This window comes from Colossoma macropomum, unplaced genomic scaffold (genome assembly GCF_904425465.1).
Source record: "Colossoma macropomum unplaced genomic scaffold, Colossoma_macropomum, whole genome shotgun sequence".
Lineage (NCBI taxonomy): Eukaryota > Metazoa > Chordata > Actinopteri > Characiformes > Serrasalmidae > Colossoma > Colossoma macropomum.
This window is the reverse complement of record NW_023494803.1, coordinates 18,345,397-18,366,430: the sequence shown is the minus strand read 5'-3', so window position 1 is coordinate 18,366,430 and position 21,034 is coordinate 18,345,397. Positions and strand designations below refer to the sequence as shown.

The 21,034-nt window shown below is 39.3% G+C and overlaps 1 protein-coding gene across 1 annotated transcript in view; it reads right to left on the bottom strand.

Moving 5' to 3' along the window:
- Positions 1 to 267: 267 nt before the first annotated feature.
- The window catches only part of akt1 (v-akt murine thymoma viral oncogene homolog 1), a 71,691-nt gene continuing 50,924 nt past the window's right edge, over positions 268 to 21,034 (bottom strand). Inside the window, exons 10-14 of the mRNA XM_036592677.1 lie at positions 18,438 to 18,566; positions 7,787 to 8,001; positions 6,765 to 6,852; positions 6,136 to 6,238; positions 268 to 3,273 (exon numbers count right to left, since the gene is read on the bottom strand). Of these exons, the coding sequence (XP_036448570.1) occupies positions 3,194 to 3,273; positions 6,136 to 6,238; positions 6,765 to 6,852; positions 7,787 to 8,001; positions 18,438 to 18,566 (615 nt within the window). The 3' untranslated portion in view covers positions 268 to 3,193. The remainder of the gene's footprint in view (positions 3,274 to 6,135; positions 6,239 to 6,764; positions 6,853 to 7,786; positions 8,002 to 18,437; positions 18,567 to 21,034) is intronic.

Genomic DNA, 21,034 nt, shown 5'->3' with positions numbered 1-21,034 from the left:
CTTTACTTTTTCCAGTAAGTAATAAGTAAAATTACATAAATCCCATTACAGTGTATGACAGGTTATTAGTATTTTGTAAAGGATAACTTTTCTGAGTAACTACCCCAACACTGCCTGTAGACATAGGAGATGACCAAAAGCTTGTTGTACTTCAGTTTATTTAACTACATAAAACATCCATGTTACATTGTACTCTGCTGTCCTCTTTTATTACTATCATCCCCTTCAGAAGTCCCATAAGCCATGAAATAATGCATCAACACACTATTTAGCCAAACCTTTTATTTGCTCAGTTCCACAGAAAAAATCTAAACCATAAAAACAGATGTGTGTACAAAGTTTGTATTATTCGTATACTAAAGCATGTGTCTTTAGTTTGAGAGTTGAGGAAAGGTATATAAAAAAAGCAAAATATCTCCGCATTTCAAAAAGATAACAGGACAGTATGAGAAAGCATATGCATATGTAACAATCAGGTCTTAAAGAAGCAATAAGTAGATGTTTTCAAGAAGAAAATGATATATAGGCTATATGGTAAGTGTGGAATGTTACAAAGTGAGAGTTAAAGGCTTGTGAGCCAGAGTGACGCTGTTTTCTACAGTGGTCGGGTCAAATGTTCAAACGGCATGGTAAGGCAATATGAACAGCAGTGAGCCAATAATACGTAAGTCGGCAGACAAAATGGTAAGGTTACTTATTGCTCCTTTAATCTGGAGAAGAAGATACAAAAATTAAGGTATTAAGGTAAAAAAGTGAAGAGGGAAAAGCCTTTACATTCATTTACGCATGTTGACAAAGTTTTGCATGGTGATTACTACGTGAGATTTGAACACTGATCAGAGTAATGCACTTTAAAAATTGTGACTGACGATAATAAAAAAAAGGTCATTTTCAAAACAAGTTCTTGATGCTTAATTTCCTAACAGATTCTAGTATCTGTACAAAGACTCGTTCCAGTATCTGTACAAGGGCTGTACTGGATTGTACTCAAACTGCTTGAAAACAGTTTCATGGTATTTACACCTTCCATCAGATTAATCTAGAGAAATGCTGGTTCATATCACCTTCAATGGTAAAGGAGCACCAGGTAAGATCTTTAAGGATTATGAAGTCTTTGTAAATCAGTTTCACGCTTTAAATCACACACACTAACCGGATAAGTGGCACCACTGTAAAACACTGATATCTTGGCAAGTGTCTTTATGTCTAATATCTATCATTTTGAGATGGTAGATTCTCTGTTTTTTAGAATATTAAGATTATAACTTATTTCTAGATGTTTTTACTTGTTTTAAGTCATTCTATATAGTGAAACTGTCATTCTTTGGTAGATAATATTGCTTGTTTTGCTTGTGTTTTTAAAAAATTATCTGCCAATTGAACAAGACTATTTCTCTAGATAAATGACTTAAACCAAGTACAAAAATATAGAAATAAGTTTAATATCCTCTTAATATTCTTACAAGAATATGACAAGAAATGTTAAGATGTTGTGATTAGGTTTAAAATGCAAAGATCTCTTTTTTTGCTGTGCATAGATAATTTTAATTGTTTATAAATCAGCAATTTGAGCAGAATAACTCTTACCCATTTTTCATCAACCCATGCAGAATGTGGCTGCATTTATAGTTATCGTGTTAATCAAGCAAAATGTGATCACATAGGGTCAAACACTCTATATAACTCCAATGTGTAAACAACAATGGCTGACTTTTCTAGCTAAAGCACCAGTACTTGCTGAATCTTACGTGAAGCTCCTCTACAGTGTAAGAAATGCCTGAACGTCAATGTACAAATGCAACAGTATCTGAGGCAGGAAAGTGCATTTTCTCCTGCAAAGTCAATCTCCTAGTCACTGCTGGTTTTTTTTTATATATATAAATAATGAACAAATCCAGGTAAAAAAGAAAAAAGACAGTCCTTTCAAAAGATTACAAAGGCTGGTTCTGCCACAAGGCTCCCTTAGATTCAAAGCCATGAACTGTAAGGATGTTGTTGAAGTAGTTCTAGTTGTAGTACCTCACTGAGGCTGTGCAACGTGCACTGGGAGAAATGCACCCAATACAGAAAACAAACCAGTCCAAAAAAAGGAGGAAAAGAGAGGATGGAGGAGGAGTACCCAACTTGATTAATATAGGGAAAAACACTTTCAAAAATGTCAATGTTCAAGTGCAGGATGCCTTTTTTTAACGCAGTCTGAAATGAGAATTCCTCCTTACCACTCAGAGCACTAAAGGATTAAAAAATCCATTCAGATCCAGTTCAGACAAAATTGAAGTGGCCTTGTTTCAGCTGAACTACATTACTAAACTATCTATGTCCTTCTTTATGTTTTGCTACAGTATTGCACATTCAGTACAAATGATTACAAATGCAGGGGAAATTTAGCCTAAAAGCGCTTGGGTCAAAGCAATTCCAATCAATACCTCTAAAAGTAAGGTCCTGCTCAATTGAAATGCTAAATGATTACATATTATTCAAAGACATCTTCTTCAATGAGTCTTTGTATAAAATGCATGAAGGCTTTAGTTGGTCTAAAGGACTGGTGTTCTTTTTCAGTATAAGTAAGTGTTACATGTTATTTGGCATTATATTAGTTCAGTTGCTGTAAATACCTAATTAGGTTTAGGAAGTGCTCTAAAACCTTTGACTTCTGTGTCAAGTGGCTTTTTACTTTTTCAGTAAATTATTTATTTATTCGTTTGTTGGTCTCTTTGTTTGTAGAGAATGTGGTGTACTGTTCCCTCTAACATCCTCGAAAATAAGTCACTGGAAGGCCACAGAAGTAACAAAAGTGTGCTGGAAGGTTTGTTTTTCCTTTCGCAAGACTATGAAATTTATTGGCTATAGCCACAAAGAAATGTTTGTGCTGTGACAAAATCTGACATGTAAGACAAACCGAAATGTTGGAGAATGTAAGACAAATCGAAATGTTGGACAATGTAAGACAAACCGAAATGGTGAAAAGGCCCAAAGTGTGTGCACTCCAGTAGGATGCTGCCAAAGGCCACCCTTATCAGATGCCAGTTTTTTTTTGTTTTGTTTCCATCTTTCCTTTGTGATGTTAAAGTTTAGTCATTGGTAGGGGGAAATTTGTCATAGGTCAGTGGTGCAAAAGAGCAACGGCTACTCAAAGCGCCCAGCAGGGAGCGCTGGAATCGGTGGTGCAGAGGCAGGAATGAAAAAAGGTCATCTAGCAGGTTCCACTGGCGGAGTAGGAAAACTTAGGAAAGTGGGGTCTTCTCTCACTGTCAAACGGCTCCATGTTTTCATCTGTGAGTGAGAGAAAGAGAGAAACAGAGACATAGAAAGATACATTATAGGACATTCACAAAACAAACACCAGATAAAATGGTATACATCTCATCACTTGAGGAAAAAAAAGATGTTGCACATATGTGTATGTTGATATTAAGTGTATGATGATACTATAATTGAGTGTTATATTGAACATCTAGCAAAGCCTGAATGAAAAAACAACAGAAATATAATAAAACAAATATAAGAAATATAATAAACCACTAATCAGACCTATCTGAGGATTGTCTTTGCTCTCTGTTAGTTTTCTCTTGGTAAGTTTTTCTGACTCAAATACAGAGAGACCACTGGGTAACACAGTTGTGAAAAGGCTGTGTGATCAGGACAACCCACATCAGCTTTGTGATTGGAGCCAAAGTTTAGCACTGCCCATTTTACATCAAGAGAGGAAAATTTGTGCAAAATACATTGCCATTTGTTGGGCACGGCAAAGTTATTTACAAGACGTGCTAAGTACATGCATGTGTGTGTCCACCAGGGGTGTTGCCTTGGTTTCCCGGGCTTGAGTAAGAGAGAGAAAGAGATATTGCAAGAGAGAGAGAGAACATGCAAGAGAGAGCACGTTAAAAATCTAAAAAAGCCCAACCCAAGCCCGATGTTGTATGTGGAAAATGTGTGTGACACGTGACATGTGAGTGACAATTTAGCTTTTAAAATATATCAAAAAACAGATTAATTATTCCTGTGTTGACAGGGCATTACTGAGGAAACACGTAGAAGGGCTGGTTGATGTGGAGAGAGAGGAAATGTGCAGAGGACTTCAAGAGCAGCATTACTGGGGAAACATCCTGTTTATTTGTTTTGTTTATTTTTTCAGTTTCTGTTACAGTGTTTTCACTCCTTTTATTTATTTTTAAAATAATTTTGTCACTGCACATTTTGTTGAAGTGTAAACCCCAAGTAAAAAATAGCAACGGCACATTTTATAGGTTAATTAAAAAAAAAAAAATACTGGGTGATGATATACCAAAAAAAATTTCTATAATGAACCGGGCTGAGCCCTGGATCTTTACAGGCCCAGGCAATTCCGCTGGTGTCTGCAAGAGCAAGAAAGAAAAACTGATTTTTTAAATATATATCTTTATTGATTTATTTGCTTGTTTTCTGCAGTCTAATAAACCTTCATACCCCAAAGTACAGTCACTGGACACTTTATCAGATACATGTATTCTTACTCTTTGTCCATTTTATCAGGGCCTCTTACCATTCAGGTACACTTTGTAGTTGTACAATTACAGACTGATGAATAGGGTAAACGGGGTTAATAAATTATGCAGAAAACCAGATGACTACAATGTGCTCCTATATAGTGAGTAGAGCTGATAAAATGGACAAGCAGTGTAGATACATGATAGGTGTACCTAATAAAGTGGACAGTGAGCATATGCGCAAAATGTAATAATAACTTTGCACCAGGGGGCAGTGCTCACTCTGAAATATCTAGGGCTGCTACTAAAGATGATTGCATAGTGGATTAATCAGTCCATTTTGGCATCGATTAATCAGGGAAAGGAAAATGTGCGGCCAGAAGCTATCATTCTACATCTGACTTTCATCAAGATTAACAATGCCACAAGATGTCTTCAGCACTGCCCTCAAAAATACTATTTTACTCAGTGTGAAAGGTGGAGAAACAATAAAGAAACATCACCTGAACAAATCTTCCACAGCACTCCAACTACTGTTATAGAGATAGAACTTTGCATTGTTATTCAAATGATTCCTCCTCTAATGATTAAGTAAAGATGAAAATGAATTCGTTTTTAGTTTGTGTGGTCAGTAACGTCATGTAATCAAAGCTGATACTAGCAAGCTCATAGAAGCTACTCGATTATTAGTCATGTCAGACATGCAGAGCCATAAAGAATGTTAACCACTCAATAAACAGCAGTAACAACACACCTGATGTCAACGATTTCATAAACTAAATAAAAAAAAATATCCATATCCATATCCATGAGGACGAGCAGGTCTGTGTGTTTTAGTGCACTAGCACCTAAAAAATAAGTATAATTTGCAGCTTATTCCTTCAGCCAATAGCGCGTCTCTGGCAAAACCAAAGGAGAGTTTGCTGAAAAGCAGACACCATGGCGTTTTTAACTTTTGACTACAGTTTTACCGCGGTTCACTCACCATGGTGAACTTCTGCTAGCTGTGAATGTGTTTCTCTAGAAGGTGAGCTCACTTTCACTCATCTTACAGGAAATGGTCTTGGACAATGTTCAAGTGAAGTGTTCCCATATTTTCTTTTAGACAATGTTAAAGTGAAGTGTTCCTATATTTTTGCCTTTTTCAGCTGTGCATATACTGTAGTCACCACGATCTGTGTTGTCCCTCTTTCATTTAAGTGATGTAAATGGGTAGCTAAAACATCATCATGACAACTACTCGATAGCAAGATAGTTTTCCAACTACTTTTTATTATCAGCATTATCAATAAAGTTGATTAGTTGTTGCAGCCCTAAAAATATGTCTTCTCTAATAATCACAGGGAAAACTGCTTTACTCTCATGTGAGGAACCCTGAGAATTTTAAAAGACTGTCTGAATAAATCTTCCAGGTATTCATTACTAGAGGAGCAGATAGGTCCAAAAAGAGATGGCAGGCACTAACAGTGACACTAACTCATGACTGACACTAAGGAAACTTGGAGGAAATTTACACCAACTAATGATACACTTCATCGTCCATGACAAGCACTGCCAAATGATTGGAAAACTGTAACAGTGAAATGTCCAGCAGAGCCCAGGAAGAGCTGTAAACTACTGAAAGTTGGTAAATATGCAATGTATGTCATGTTGTTGACGTGTGCAGTACCTTCTCCAGGTGGTGTGATTGTGATGGTCTGTGCAGTGAACTCCTCGTCAAAATACCTTGTGTCCGTTTCTGAGGTAACCTGGGGCTTAAAAGGAGGGATCAGCTGAGAGAAGGAGAGACAAGAGAAGGGAGTAAGTAAGTAGTAGTAAGTAAGTAAATGAAGCTCAGTCACAGTTTTAGAGCCTTACTAAAGAGCCTTGCTTGTACCCTGCTGCTGATACTCTAGAAAACACACTTTCATGTTGCACTGCATAGATACTCCTTGTTGACACGAATATTAACAGCTGTTGCCCGCTCTGGCTAAAATACAGGGAGGGGAGGCAGAGGCTAAGTTTAAACAGAGGATTACTATAGAACTAACCCTTATTTACAGTGTGGGCTACTGCTGAGGGCGTGATCACATCCAATCTGTGTGTGTACAGATTTCTGCAGGAGTTGTGTTTCATGCTAGATCAGCAATCTTGGTGGTTCCAGGCTGTAAACCTAACATACTTTAATCCACTTTAGTACAAGGTCAAGTCTAGATTTCGATGATGAAAGAGCATGATTCAGTCTTATTTTTAAAGAACATAGCATTTAAAAAGGTGTGCCGGAGTAGTTCATAGTGAAAGAGCGAGTAATTTGTTTACCTTTTTCTCGTAAACATCTTGCCACATGATTCCAGCAAAAAATTTGTGCTGCATGATCTCTTTTGCATCATCAGGCCCACCTCCTAACCTAATGGACACAATACACAGATAAATGTTAAAGGAATAGTTAAACTAAACAGTAACAACACAGCTAAACATGGAAACATGCAGTGCATATCACTGTGCATCCTAGATAAAAGGCATACATTGGCTCCATAATGCACATTGTGCTTTGACCCCAATGATCACTGCTTGTGATGTTATGTACAGATAGTGGTTATGAAAGTCCACAGAAATCAACTTGTTTTGCATTAATTTTACACAAAACTGAACTGGTAGCTGGTTGTCTGGGTTGCAAACAATTATCATTTGCACATATTGACGTTTTTGCACCCACCTTTCGAAAGCTATTAAAAAATGAATTTTAAATGAAAATAAAAACTCCACTCACAAAACTTTGCTCTCTTTTCATGTTTTGCTACCCTTCTGTTCCACAAAGGATCCATTAAATCAGTACCATTAAGGCACCAAATATTCCAGCAGCAGTCCTGAAACCTTTACACTTACAGAAATGTTATGACTCATAAAAATGATATATTATGGATTGGCTGTGGATTGGCCAAATAATTGACCATGATCTTTTGCTGGGGCAGAGGCAAAATTTTTGGAATTTTCCTTGGTGGCAGCAGGACCCCCCAGCCCTCCCTTTCGAAAATGAAAAAGTACTCAAATCTACAGTATTCACATGAATGGCAACACTGTGAATTTTGCTGAGAGGCGACAAGTTTGCATACATGTGTAATATGATGAAACTGTAAAACCAGTTCATTCAGCTATTGGCTTATCTCAGCAAAACCACTTTTGCAGTCTACTTCAGTTTATCACACAAGAAAGTGCACCTAAGAGCCGTGTTTCTGCTAAGTGACAACATCTAAATAAGACTGTAGAGATAAATGTCTGAAACAGACAACTGAGGAATTGATGTGAATGGAGGGACAGTAGAGAGAAAAGAAGCTACTGACCGCTGTTTCGGGTCTTTCTTAAGGAGACCGGAGAGCAAGGACTTGCCCTCAGGAGCGAGTGTCCGGGGGAAACGGATATCCTCCATGAGGATGAGCTCGAACAGACGCTCGTGGTCCTGGTTGTAGAAAGGCAGGCGGCCGCACATCATCTCATACATCACCACCCCGAGACCCCACCAGTCTACAGCACGACCGTAATCGTTATCCTCCAGTACCTGCAATACAGAGACATTGGCAAACAACTGTAAACATCTTGGTCTGGAACTGTCCTTGTGAGTGCATGTTCTCCATTTTGTTCGACAATTAGATGTAGCCAGCATCTAATTTGGTACTTAGCACAATTCAAATGTGATGAAATCTTCTTGATACACAAGACATCTGCCACTGTAGCCCTACCGAGCAGCATTGCTGAATCCTTCACCATACTCTGAGAACAATTGTTCAGCACCCTCAGAAACATACAGGCAATCCGTCCGTTCAGACATTCCAGCCAGTTGCACCATCCAGAACCTATGGCCGCAGACAGCCAATGGCACAGCTGTGATTCTAACCCAAAACCCAGCTGCTGTCCTCAGCTTTGCATTTCTTTTCCTGTATGTGCCACTTGGGGGCACTGTAATACACCATTACCCATTCTCAGCCTTAATTAGTCTACAGTTCACTAAAAAAACAATCCTTAATTCAGAGCTGCACATAAGCAGACACCTACACAATTCTGACTTCATATCCAGTCTGTAGACGGGAACCAAACATGCACATCTGTAGTCAACTCAAGTTAATCTTTTGCCGTATTATGCTTAAATTTACCTAAATATCATAACTTATGTAAATGCTACTTATCACTAGCTGATATTTCATCTATATCTGTACTGGTGTCTCAACAACATAAATTTTTATCTTTAGTAGTGTTTAGTAAAATGTAGTCAGTTGCAGTGTACAGTGAGGTACAAAAGTCTGAGAGTACTAGTAAAAATTCTTTTTTTTCCAATTTAATAAAAGGTTTTTCATTACTTGATTTTAATCTTTTCACTATTTACATGAATTTCAGAATCTCTTAGTATTTGGTATGTCAGGCCTTTCGCTTTAATGACAGCATGCACTTGAGCTGGCATGTGGACTAAAGCAATCTGTGCAAAAGCCTCTGATGAGTAGATCACATCCACCTCAGAGTTGTGTGAACATGTGCATCAATGGAAGGGCTAAAGAGTAAAAAAATCTGAACAATTTTTGTAATTGAAAATTTTTACTAGTGACCTTGAAACAGTGCAGAATTCTCAGAACTTTGTTTTAAATTTTCAATTCATCTCAGAGTTTCAACATGATCTCAGACTTCTGATCCCACTGTGCATCTTTTGCTTCAGAATGCCTAAAAATTACACAAAGTGTACATTTCCTTCCTGCAAATGTGGTTTTGGCCACATTGCCATTCATAATACTGTGCAAGTTTCCTTTGGTGTAATTTTAAAAGAAAAAGCAGAACAGAACAAAACAGAAATCAACAAAACAAATCAAAACAAGCTGTGTCAGGTTTGTAAGACATTCTTTTAGCATGAAGTATCAGTACTCAGGAAGCATGGGGTTCATTAAGTTTATTAATGCAATTCTAAAATTACTTGATACTGTGATACATTTGGAAAATACTGCGATATTGAATTTTATCAGTATTGCCCATCACTAATCAAAATTACTGCAGTATGATCACATTCCCTACACAATCCACATTCACCCTCATACACCACTGATATACGCTCACGGCAAAGCACCAAAAGCATGTCTAAATTGAAGTACATTCAAACAGCACCCCTGAAGTATCCCTGAATTGTGCACTGCAGCTCTACATGTCATTAACACACACACACACACACACACACACACACACACACACACACACACACACACATACATATATACACACACACACACACACACACAAATATGCAACTATAGGGCCAGACAGATCTTTAAAAAGTGCATTCTTCTTTGACTGACACATAGATGCTTCTTTAACAACATGAGCAGACCACATCGGCATGTGAAAACCACGCTTACATTACGGTCAGTACGTCATAAAACAAAAAAGGAAAAGAAGAAGAGCGCAAAAGCATCTCTGAAGAGAGCGATTAGTTAGTGCATCCATTACATCATAGTCACACCGGGCTCATTTACAGAGATATACTTCTTGCCATTAGCCTATAAATGTATTTTGCCTTGGTGAGGGAGGCCCCTGTTCCAGTTCTCAGGGAGCTTGCGGCCAGGCAGGACTCCCACCTGGCATCAGAGGCTGGAGATAGTGTTTCCCTCTGGAGCCCGGAATATTTTATCAGCAGGGACTCTGCCTGCCATTATCAAGCACTGTAGATGTAAGCCCAACTTGGGTCTAGCCTGGCCAGGTCATTTGGGTTGGTCGGGCAGAACAAGAAAGTTCCATCAGGCTGACTAGATGGAGCTGGGAACAGACTTACTGTGTAGCTTGATCTTAGTAAGGCTGGTTAGGCGGAATGTGACAACTGTGTGATTAAATTTTTGATTTTGGCCAAAGAATCTCGTTAATTTGGCTCAACATCTGTTGTAAATACACCTACGTTCCTCATACAGCTGTGAAGCAGCAGTCTCTAGAGCAAGATTTCTCTGTTGGAATACTAGGAAAATAATAACTTACCTTGAAGGTTGCAGTGCATTTTAAAGGACCACAACCACTTTGGGTAGAGATCACTTTCATTCAAAGGTTTAGAATCAGTGTCATATTAATGATTGCTGTTATATTATTCAATAACAACATATACAATGTAGACTAAAACTGCACAAACTATATGAAATATTTTGACACTAGAAAACATTTTAGATGTAATCCCTCAATATGTCAAGGTTTGTGGAAACAATGAGAAGTTTCAAATGTGAAATGTTTGGGATGTTAATTTTCTTATTCACTTCATTGTACTGATGAAGTAAGGACCCAGTTTTGTTTTTAACTGAGGGACTGACAATGTATTATCTTTACTAGAAGTACGCTGCATAACAACGTTAGCTTGTTGCTAAATAAGACTGGAAAAAGCATATAGGTGCTAATGGAAATTAGTATAGTCCTTCAAGTGGCAATCTGGTGAGCAAAAACTACTTATAAAGTGAAGGTCTTTTCATTTTTTTTTTTATCGTATAACAAAAAGTTGAAAAGTTCATAAAATCACTGCAATACCCAATGATGGGCGACTGAGCATTCTTATCCTCTTCCAGCTGTCAATGGTTGCTTGACAACAATAACATACTCTAAAGGGAACTACAGTTCTTTGCAGAATTATTATCTCTATTATTAATAATAACTTATATATGGAAAAATTGTGCAGGTTATCATATTGTATAGTGTCTAGTGTTTTATAAATGCAATTCACGTGTGGCTGTTCGTTACAGTGATTTTATCATGGCTAAAGGTGTTATTAGGAATGACACAGAACAGAGCGATAAAGTCACTGTAACACACAGCCTCTTGTGGCTTACTGCTTTAATTTACACATACTTATAAGTGCATACATTAACTGAATTCTGTATTAACACACAGATATTAAAAAGAGTTCCTATGGCCCATGGAACACAGTATTTGTGGTAATCAGCATCTATATTAAGTAAAAGGCCCTAAACTATTAAACATGCCCTCTCTGTAAGAATCTGTTTAAACTAAGGGGGTGACAACATATTACATGTTACTAATTAGATTACTGAATACTAAAACATTAATGAAATAACTGGAAAACACAATAATGAGCTACTGAAAACTCTGTATTCTAAAGTTCTATTAGCCTTTAATTATTAGCCAGAGGTACATGACCGAGGCTAGCACTCTCAGTCTCAGTGTACCTCAGTAGCTGCTGAAACTCTACTTAGTCTCAGTGTACCTCAGTAGCTGTTGAAACTCTACTTAGTCTCAGTGTACCTCAGTAGCTGCTGAAACTCTACTTAGTCTCAGTGTACCTCAGTAGCTGTTGAAACTCTACTTAGTCTCAGTGTACCTCAGTAGCTGTTGAAAGCCATCACTGTCCCCACATCCTTCTCTATAATTTTACACACCCACGTGTAATTTCCTGACACCACATTATGCATCACACTTTCTGTCTGAGGACATGGACGACTTAGTCGCTTGCAGATGCTTGCTTTTGATGTGGTACACAGTTGTGGTTGTGCTTTTGTCCTGAATGCCACTATTTGTATCTGTGTGCTAAAAATATTTTACTGTTATCGTGCTCTTTAAAATTTGTTAACAAAATTAAATTAAATGTTTTTTTAAACCGGTCATACAGCAGTTTATTTTTCAGCTTATGGTTAATAATTTGCATTCCTATTCTGGACACATCTAAACTTATACTTAAGTTATACTATCACCACAGTAGAACCATTTTATACATGTATTTGCAATTAAATTGTTTTTATATTATCATCAACAATGATTTCAAACTTTTTAGCAGTTGTGTGCTTGTATTTATTAGCCTAGAGATCAGTGATCGTGCTAGCTGTCAGGATTTGTGAATTCTACCAAAACAATGACGCTGAAATATATTGCAGCGCCCCTTTAAATAATTGTGGTCTGGGCACATCTGCACATCTGAATCAGAACTACATGTGGCCTAAAAATCTATTTCTGCAAGATCTGTAAACTTCTTTTCACTTGGATTTCAGGTAAAGCGAATGAAAGAATGATGCCCTTCTGCTAACGTTAACAAAGACTCAGGAAATCAAACTGAACTGATACACTAATACTGTGACTATTCAAAACAACAGCGCAGTTAGCCTTCTTCCACTTCAAGACATACACAGTCACAAACTAATGGCCTTCCGTTATTGACATTTGAGTGTACAAAAGGAAGGACGGAGGGAATTCAGTGAAGTAGGGTATTAGACTCCAGTGGTTGGTGTCATGTATTGGTACTATATACTAGTGCTTGGAACAGCAGTATGACTGAGGTAGATCTGAAAAAGAAAGCTCACACTGGTGAGAAAACAAAGACAGCTTTGAGCTGCTGTGGGTTAAGTGAGGTAAACTTCCAAACTACACCCAAAATAGGTTCATAGATAGCCGGCTAAGCATTACATACAATGTCGGTCTTCAACGAGAGAGGATACTGCCATAAATGTATGAAACAAAAACAAACTAAATAATGTACGTAATATGTGTGATAGTACAACTGTGGGGTTAAATTAAAGGGGTACAACAAGGTTGAATGCGCGTGTGCATGTGTGTGTGGGTATCGCAGCATGCATATGCCAGTGTGTGTGTGAGGAATCCCTGCGCAGCGCTGCCTGGTTGAGTGAGCAGGGCAGCCTGAACACTATGCTCTCTGAGGGGGAGACTATGTGGTCAGTGGTAAGGTGAAGCCGATGCACTGCTTGGATTACTGGCTACTCTCTATTTCCAGCGCTGCTGTCGTGTGACTCACAGAGAAAGAGAGACAGCTGGGTCTGCAGCTGCCCCTTATATGTAGAAGAGCGACACAGCTGTGGAGCTGCCAGGAGCCCAGGAGCCAAAGCTCTGCCCTCACCCACGTAAGCATGAGCCTGACTGGGCTTACATGGTTACACTGGCCCCCGGGGCAGAGAGGGAGAGAGAAAGAGAGAGGGAGAGAGAGAATTGAAACCACTGAAACTGGCAGACCTGGTTACCCAGAGAGGACAGGCTGTGCTCTCACTGTGACCCTCTGACCTCTGGGTGGTGGTGAAGACAGACCTACACTGCCTAACAGAGCACCCAAATATTCAAATATGATTCAATCAGACTATTCTGTGAGGTTTGCAAGATTGCAGTAAAAACTGCTCTTAGGACAGAAGAGTCAGATTGATCATACAGGCAGCACGATGTGGTATCATACAACATAAGAGATGACCAATGAGGAAAAGCATCAACTTATGATTGAAAAGACAGTCAGACATACAGACAGATAGAGACAGACATACAGACAGACAGACAGACAGAAGCAAAAAATATATTATTTTGTTCTGTAGTGTATTTTTGCTCTTATATATATTGTTAATTACTTTTGCAATTATATAATTTGTAAAATAGAGAGACTGAGGAGGCAGAGAGAAGAGAAAGGACAGGTAGGTAGGTAGGTAGGCAGGTAGATAGACAGACAGATAGATAGATGGATAGATAGATAGATAGATAGATAGATAGATAGAGAGAGACAGACAGACAGACAGACAGACAGATATAGGCTATAGGGTAGATAGGCTACCTATTCTCTTTTCCCTCTATGCCATCTCAAACCCAACACAACACACGAACACAGACTCTCAGCACAGCACACATACAACATTTCATGACCACTGACCCTCCTCCTCTTCTCCTCATGCAATCAGAATTTTATCCCTGTTTTCCTGCATGCCTCCTCAGTTACTAGACATTTCCCCAAACAAACGGCTTCAGAGATGCCTTCTCCCACCTTTTCTAAAATCACCACCCACTAAATCCGCATCTCTGTGTCTATCTTGACTGTCCATTTCACCCCCCATCACCCCCCCTCTCTCTTTCTCTGGGCCGGTGGAATATTCCCAGACGTAACAGCATTCCAGAGCTCCACACACAAACAACAAGGTCATTGTTTACAGCGGAACAACCTGTAACACTGCCTGGACGGCCCTCCGGAGAGGCCACCCCGTCTCCATGACAACGCCCCCTGAAGTCTCCAGCACTGGGGCAGTGTTGTCATGTCAACAACGTGGGGGGAGCGTACCAATGTCAGGAGGAAACGAGGGCAGAGGGGGCGCAGGTGACCCGGATGCATGGTTTAATTCAAGTGGAGGGCATCTGGACAGTTCTGGGGCTCAAAAGGATTTAATGGGCAATTAGAGCGAGGTGTCCAATTCCAGTCCTGGCCCAGAGTCCAGCAAAGTTTAGAGATTTCAAGGGATGGGCATAAAAAAAAAGATGCACTGGCGGAGTTCGCATGTTGGCCTTCACACTTTCAGTATGGTAGCATCATGCGATGGGGGAGCATCTAACTAGCGGGTGGAACTGACCATACCCAATAAGCCAGCAGGCCCAGTTTATCACATTGCTGCCGCCGAAAGGATAACTTTGTAGAAGAATGAAAAATTTCTGATAAGCCGAAACATTGTGCCTAATACGCAGTTGATCCTCTGTGTGCTGCCAAAACATTTCTGACTCGCCGAGTCATTTACTTTACAAGACCTCTGAAGGTGCCCTGTGGTATATGGCACTAAAATGTTAGCAGCACATCCTAAAATCTGGAGTAAGTGGAGCAGCCGCAGATCGGACTTCTTGTTCCAGCACATCCCACAAGCACTTGATCAGACTGAGATCTGGGGATTTTGGAAGCCAGGGCAACACCTTGCACTCTTTGTCATGTCCCTCAAACCATTCTTAAACAATGTGAGCTGTGTGGCAGGGAGCATTATTCTTTGGAAAGTGGCCGCTGCCAAAAGAGAATACATTTGCCATGAAGAGGTGAACCTGGTCTGCAATAATGTTTAGAGAATAGGCTCTTGTCAAATGATGTCCTCATGAAAGCCTGGATGCAAGGTTTCCTAACAGAACATTGCCCAGAGCATCACACACCCTCCACTGGCTTGTCATCTTCCCACAGTGCATCCTAGTGCGATCACTTCTCACATATGGGCACCCAAAACCCTGAAGCCGGTTTGTGATTTGTCCCTCCTTGAACCACGGCCCACAGGTAGACACCACTGCTGACTGGGAACACAAGCCTTGCCGTTTCAAAGATGCTCTGACCCAGTCGTCTGGCCATAATGATTTGGTCTCCATACCTGCCTGTTTCTCCCACATCCAAAACGTCAACTATGACCAACTGCTTGCTTACTGTCTAATATATTTCAACGTCATTCGCTTCATCTGCGAGTGGTCATGTTTTGGCTCTTAGATGTATATTAATACAGCAAGATTTTATTGCAAGTAATTTTGGTCCATTTATAAATGTATTTTTTTTAAAAAGGGTTACAGGGTTTTGATATGACAGTAACAAGAAAATACATGATTTCCTTTTTTTAATATTACAAACGTTGCCTTCCTCGAATACTAAGATGAGTTGAGATATCTGCATTTTCAAACAGATCATCCCTGCACAAACAAATCTACTAAACCTGCTGAACTGAATCAGGTATGTCTGGGAAATCACCAAATTTTGATCCACCGGAGCTAGACACCCCTGGCATGAGCCAAGTCCTGCAAAGGTCAAAGAGTCTGCTTTCAGGTGAGTAACCAACACAGAGACCTGTTCCTGTCACAAGCAGCATGAAGACTTACAGTATATTAGGTGGTCCATCTAAAATGGAGCAAAACACTGACAACACACATCACGTCCAGTAATAATGACCTCACTTTCCAGTACTTCAGTGACCTCAGTGGCAACCTTCAGTAACTCACTTTCTCCATCTTTCTTTTACTGGCACAATGAGCATCAGTGCAGCCTTTGTACTGCCAAAGCACTGCTTACAAAGCACAGATGTCGTACAAGAATTAAGAAGATACACTAGATTGTGAGAAAGTGAATTATCAATCTCTCTTTCAAAGCAAAATTTCCTTGCACTCCTACCAAAATTTTGGGGGTGCCTAATTTTATCCTCCTGTTGTGATGCCAGCACTCATCAGTCTTCAGATGTTTAAACCACCCTTTGAGCCTAAAGATTTTCAATATGTGCTTTTATCCAATGTTTGTAAACAAAAACTGTCAAATCATTATCTAGGCAAAACCTGCTCTTCCTACCTAGGAAGACAGTATGGCTGCACGATTAATTACATTTTAATTGCGAAGTGAGTGTAATGATCACATCAATGAGGGCTGCAATGGCAAACCAGGTTAAATAACATTACACAATTAGACATGACCTAACTAGACTGGCAGGAAAGTAATGTTAGGATTAGTGTCTAACATTAGAGCAGCGTTGTTTTCCAGTGAGTAAGGTTTGAACCTGGTCTCCCATGTGCAGAGCAAGTGATTCAGCTACTATGCAACAGAGCCAATTACAAACTTCAAATGAGTTGACTATTTTAATCCCAGTGTTGAAATATGTGAAGTAGCAAATAACCTGCATCACCACTGAAGACTTTTTAATAAGTCAAATACAAGTTTGAGGTACCTGAATTAAAAAGCTATTTATCTGGGCAGTAAGTATTTATTCTCTCAGAAAAACACTAATACTACAATGAATAATATAATTAGTGATTTTATGTACATAAATGTGTTTGTTTAGCCATTTCCAAACCTCTCCTTTTGGCAGCACTGTATTATTTGTAGTTCATTAAATAACTGGTTTCTTGTTACTTTTATTACTTTTCATTGTATTTTCAAGTTTTTCTATTTATTCTTATGATATATTTTGATTTTACAAGCAAACACAATTATCGTTAAGATAAATTACTTTAAATCATGTGCTTAAGTGCCTCAGACGTCTGCACAGTACTGTATATTTTATTGCTTTTTTGTCTATATTTATTGCTTTGATTTTTTCATTATTTTGAACACTTTTATTGCTTTTTCTAAAAACATTTGTTTCTGTTGGCATAAATAGAAATTACTAGAAAAAAGCTATTCAGGGGATGCTGACCGTTTTTCTTATAGGCTTATAGTACATAAAAGATGTGCCTGCAGTATTTAGTTATTTTAATTTGCGCTTAGCGTAATAGTAAATGGTGTTTTTGGAATTTTTGCATTTTTGATGTTGGAGTGAGGTCACACAGCAAAAGAAGCCTGTTTTTACAGCACATCTAATCAGAGACACACTTTTTAAATGATAATTTATTATACCATCATTGTAATTACACAGCTTCACAATTGATGAAAATGAAGTTGGTGTTACAAAACAGCGGTTTCAAAAAAGTGTCCTATTGGCAGGTGCTAATCAGTAATTTTATTTTGTTCTTCCGTTGCTAAAATTAGGGAGGTGATGTGGTGTCCCTAGCACAGGTCAGAGTGCAGGCATGTGGACCAGCTGTGGGCGGGTGGTCCCTCAGTACCAGGGCAGCAGCTGGGACTCTGGTGGTCAGTCTTGCTCGCGTCTGAGCTGGAAGCTCACGTTTCTGCAGGCCGTGCCAAGCCCCTCTACCAGCAAATTCCAAAATGGTGGGCTAAAAACAACGAGCCCGCAACTGTGTCAACACAGGCACTCTTCTCCCGGACACATTCCACAGGCTGGAAGTGGGTGCACACGCACGCACGCACGCACGCACGCACACAATGCCCTCTCATGTTACTTTTAAAGTGCCACATGTCATACCTGCACGCAATGGGAAGTGCCACACCCCAACATTCTTGCCATCTCTACTAAAGTTGCTGCATCTACAGACAGAGAGTCTCCAGCTTATCTGGCAGGTTAAATCATTACCCATTAAAGAGACATGCACATAGACAAATACACATCAATAACCCTGCTACTCTCCCACATAATGCGTGCTTCCAAAAAAAAAGCCTTTCATGTACAAAATCGGCCTCAGCGGCCAAAGTTTCAAACCAAACCAGCAGTTGAACCTGATTTGCAATTCTGACCAAGCCCATGTGCTTCTGTTTAGACGGAAAAAAATCATTTGTCTTTAAATAAACTTTGACAATTTTGTCTGCATTCTCATGAAAGGATGTGACTGTCTCATCTGTACAAATCTGTGAAGCAGATGTAAGTGTGTGCATGCTGTTACCTCAGGAGCCAGATACTCCGGAGTACCACAGAAGGTCTTCATGGTGGCTCCGTCCTTTATGCCCTCCTTACAAAGCCCGAAGTCTGTGATCTTTATGTGGCCATCTTTATCCAGCATCAGATTCTCCAACTGAAGAAGCCAGAAAGCGAAAAGAAGAAAGACATGTGAGACAAAGATTCCATGAATGGAAAAGATGATAACATTCACGTTCACATTCATTTCTCCCCTCCTGTTCCATAAAATAGTTTATTCTTGCAAATGTTGAATTAAAAATTATTTAAAATCATTGTCCTCATAATGCTTCACAGTTTTTTAATTTATTTAATTATGTATTTTTTGCTGGTATATCTTCTGTGTTAAAACATGTTTGTGATTAGTGCTGTCAAATGATTAAAACTCAATTAATCAGAATTAATTGCATTCTTTAGTGCAGTTAATCTGGATTAATTGCATTTGTCCTATTTGCTCAAATTTGATCCTTAAGGATGTTTTTCCATTTTAAAAAGCAGTGCACTATGTTATAGCAATTTAAGTGAACAAAATACACTTTATCAGCATGTATTCATTATTTTCAATTCAACAAAATGAAGTTTACATGAATTGAACAGGAAACTCATTTGAACGCAGTGGCTAGATGTTCCAACCCCTCAAGTATTGTAGCCTCTCGCTCTCATATCGCTATGCTACATCTTGTTTTGAGGGGAACAGTAGCTTTCTACTTTGTTGTTGCTTTTGTTAGTTTTGCTGATCACTGACTAATCCATAGTTCTTCCATGAACGCTGTCCAGCAAATTACTAATATTTCTGCATCAGTGGTGTGTTTAGCTTGTAAATGATGCTTCAGACTCTGTGTACACTATATGGTCAAAACGCTGTTGTTGGAGCAAAACCTTGTAAAAAAAATCTGCTTTACTTTCAATGTCAAAGTCAAAGGAACCAGACTTTCTTTCAAGTCATTCTGGGCCATTTCTTTTGGTCCATTTATCATAAAATTTACACACGATGTAAAGAGCAACAGACATTTTTAAATTATGTCAAAAACTGAAAAACGACAAAAATGGAGATACAAGATTTCCGACAACAGCGAAATGTATGTTGACACCCCTCCTAAATTACTAAGGTCAGGTGTTTGAGCCACACTCACTGCTAACACATATAAAAAACATAAAGTACACCATTCAATCTCAATAGCCAAACAGTGGTAGTAGAATGCACTGTACTAAAGAGCTCAGCAACTTAAAATGCAGCATAGCATGTCATCTTTGCCAAAAGTCAGTTTGTGAAATTGCTGCCCTGCTAGATCTGCCCCTATTCAACTTTAAGTGTCATTATTGTGAAATGGAAGCATCTAGGAGCAACAACAGCTCAGTGACAAAGCGGTAGTCCACGCAAACTCACCACTTGCTGAAGCACCTATCCTCTGTTGCATCCCTCACTACAGAGTTTCAAACTGCCTCTAGAAGTAACATCAGCACAAAAACCGTGCATCGGGAGCCAATCATAAATTTTGGTGGAGAAGGGATAATGGTCTAGTTGTTTTTCAGGGTTTGGGCTTGGCCCCTTGGTTCCAGTGAAGGCTAATGTTAAAGCTACAGCATACAAAGACATTTTGGACAATTAAATGCCTTCAACTTTGTGCCAGCATGACTGTGCCCCTGTGTAAAATGTGAGGTTCATAAAGACATGGTCTGGTGTGGAGGAACTCCAGTGGCCTGCGCGGTGCCACAACCACAATCCAATGAAACACCTTTGGGATGAACCAGAACGTTAACTGCGACCAGGCCTTCTCAACCAACATCAGGGCCTGACCTCACAAAGGCTCCTTTGACTGAATGGCCACAAATTTCCACAAACACACCCCAAAATCTTGTGGAAAGCTTTTTCAGAAGAGAGGTTGCTGTTATAGTCACAAAAGAGAGGCCAACCCCATATTAGTGCCCATGGTTTTTGGAATGGGATGTCAGGGTGGAACTACAAATGGTTTGAAGGGTTAAATCAGAGGCAAAGGTGTTAGCGGTGTTAGCTGTACATCATGTAAACAGGTTACTAACGCATCTTGATACATATTGACATATCATGTATTATGATAATATACCAGTGGTGTTATGTGCCATTTTTTCCATATCGTTCACTCTTAGTTAAAAAATCTAACATTAATAATGTGGTGGCGATCAAGACCAGACCGGGACCACACCACACATGCAAAATCTTCATTTTGAGGAGATCTTTTCAACTCTGTGCTTTATTCTATTTAGCTCTGTTACACCCATATTCTATTAGAATGGATTTAATTTGAGCTGACACTGAGAAAGATAGACCATCCCTCGAAACTGAATATGATACATCTATTCTGATTCTGCAGAGGATGATGAAGGAGCAGGGGGCACCTCTGGCCCAACATAGGTAGTGAGTAAGCACTCCAAGTGTGTGTGTGTGTGTGTGTGTGTGGTGTTGCACGGGTTTGATATCAGCATGTCCTCTCTCTCTGGGGCTGCTAAAAGTCACCTGGCAGCTGTAGCTCACACGTGGCCAGAGGCCCAGGCACACCAGTCAGCAAAACTGCCCCATCCTGCTACACTGGCACTTTCAGAGCAACC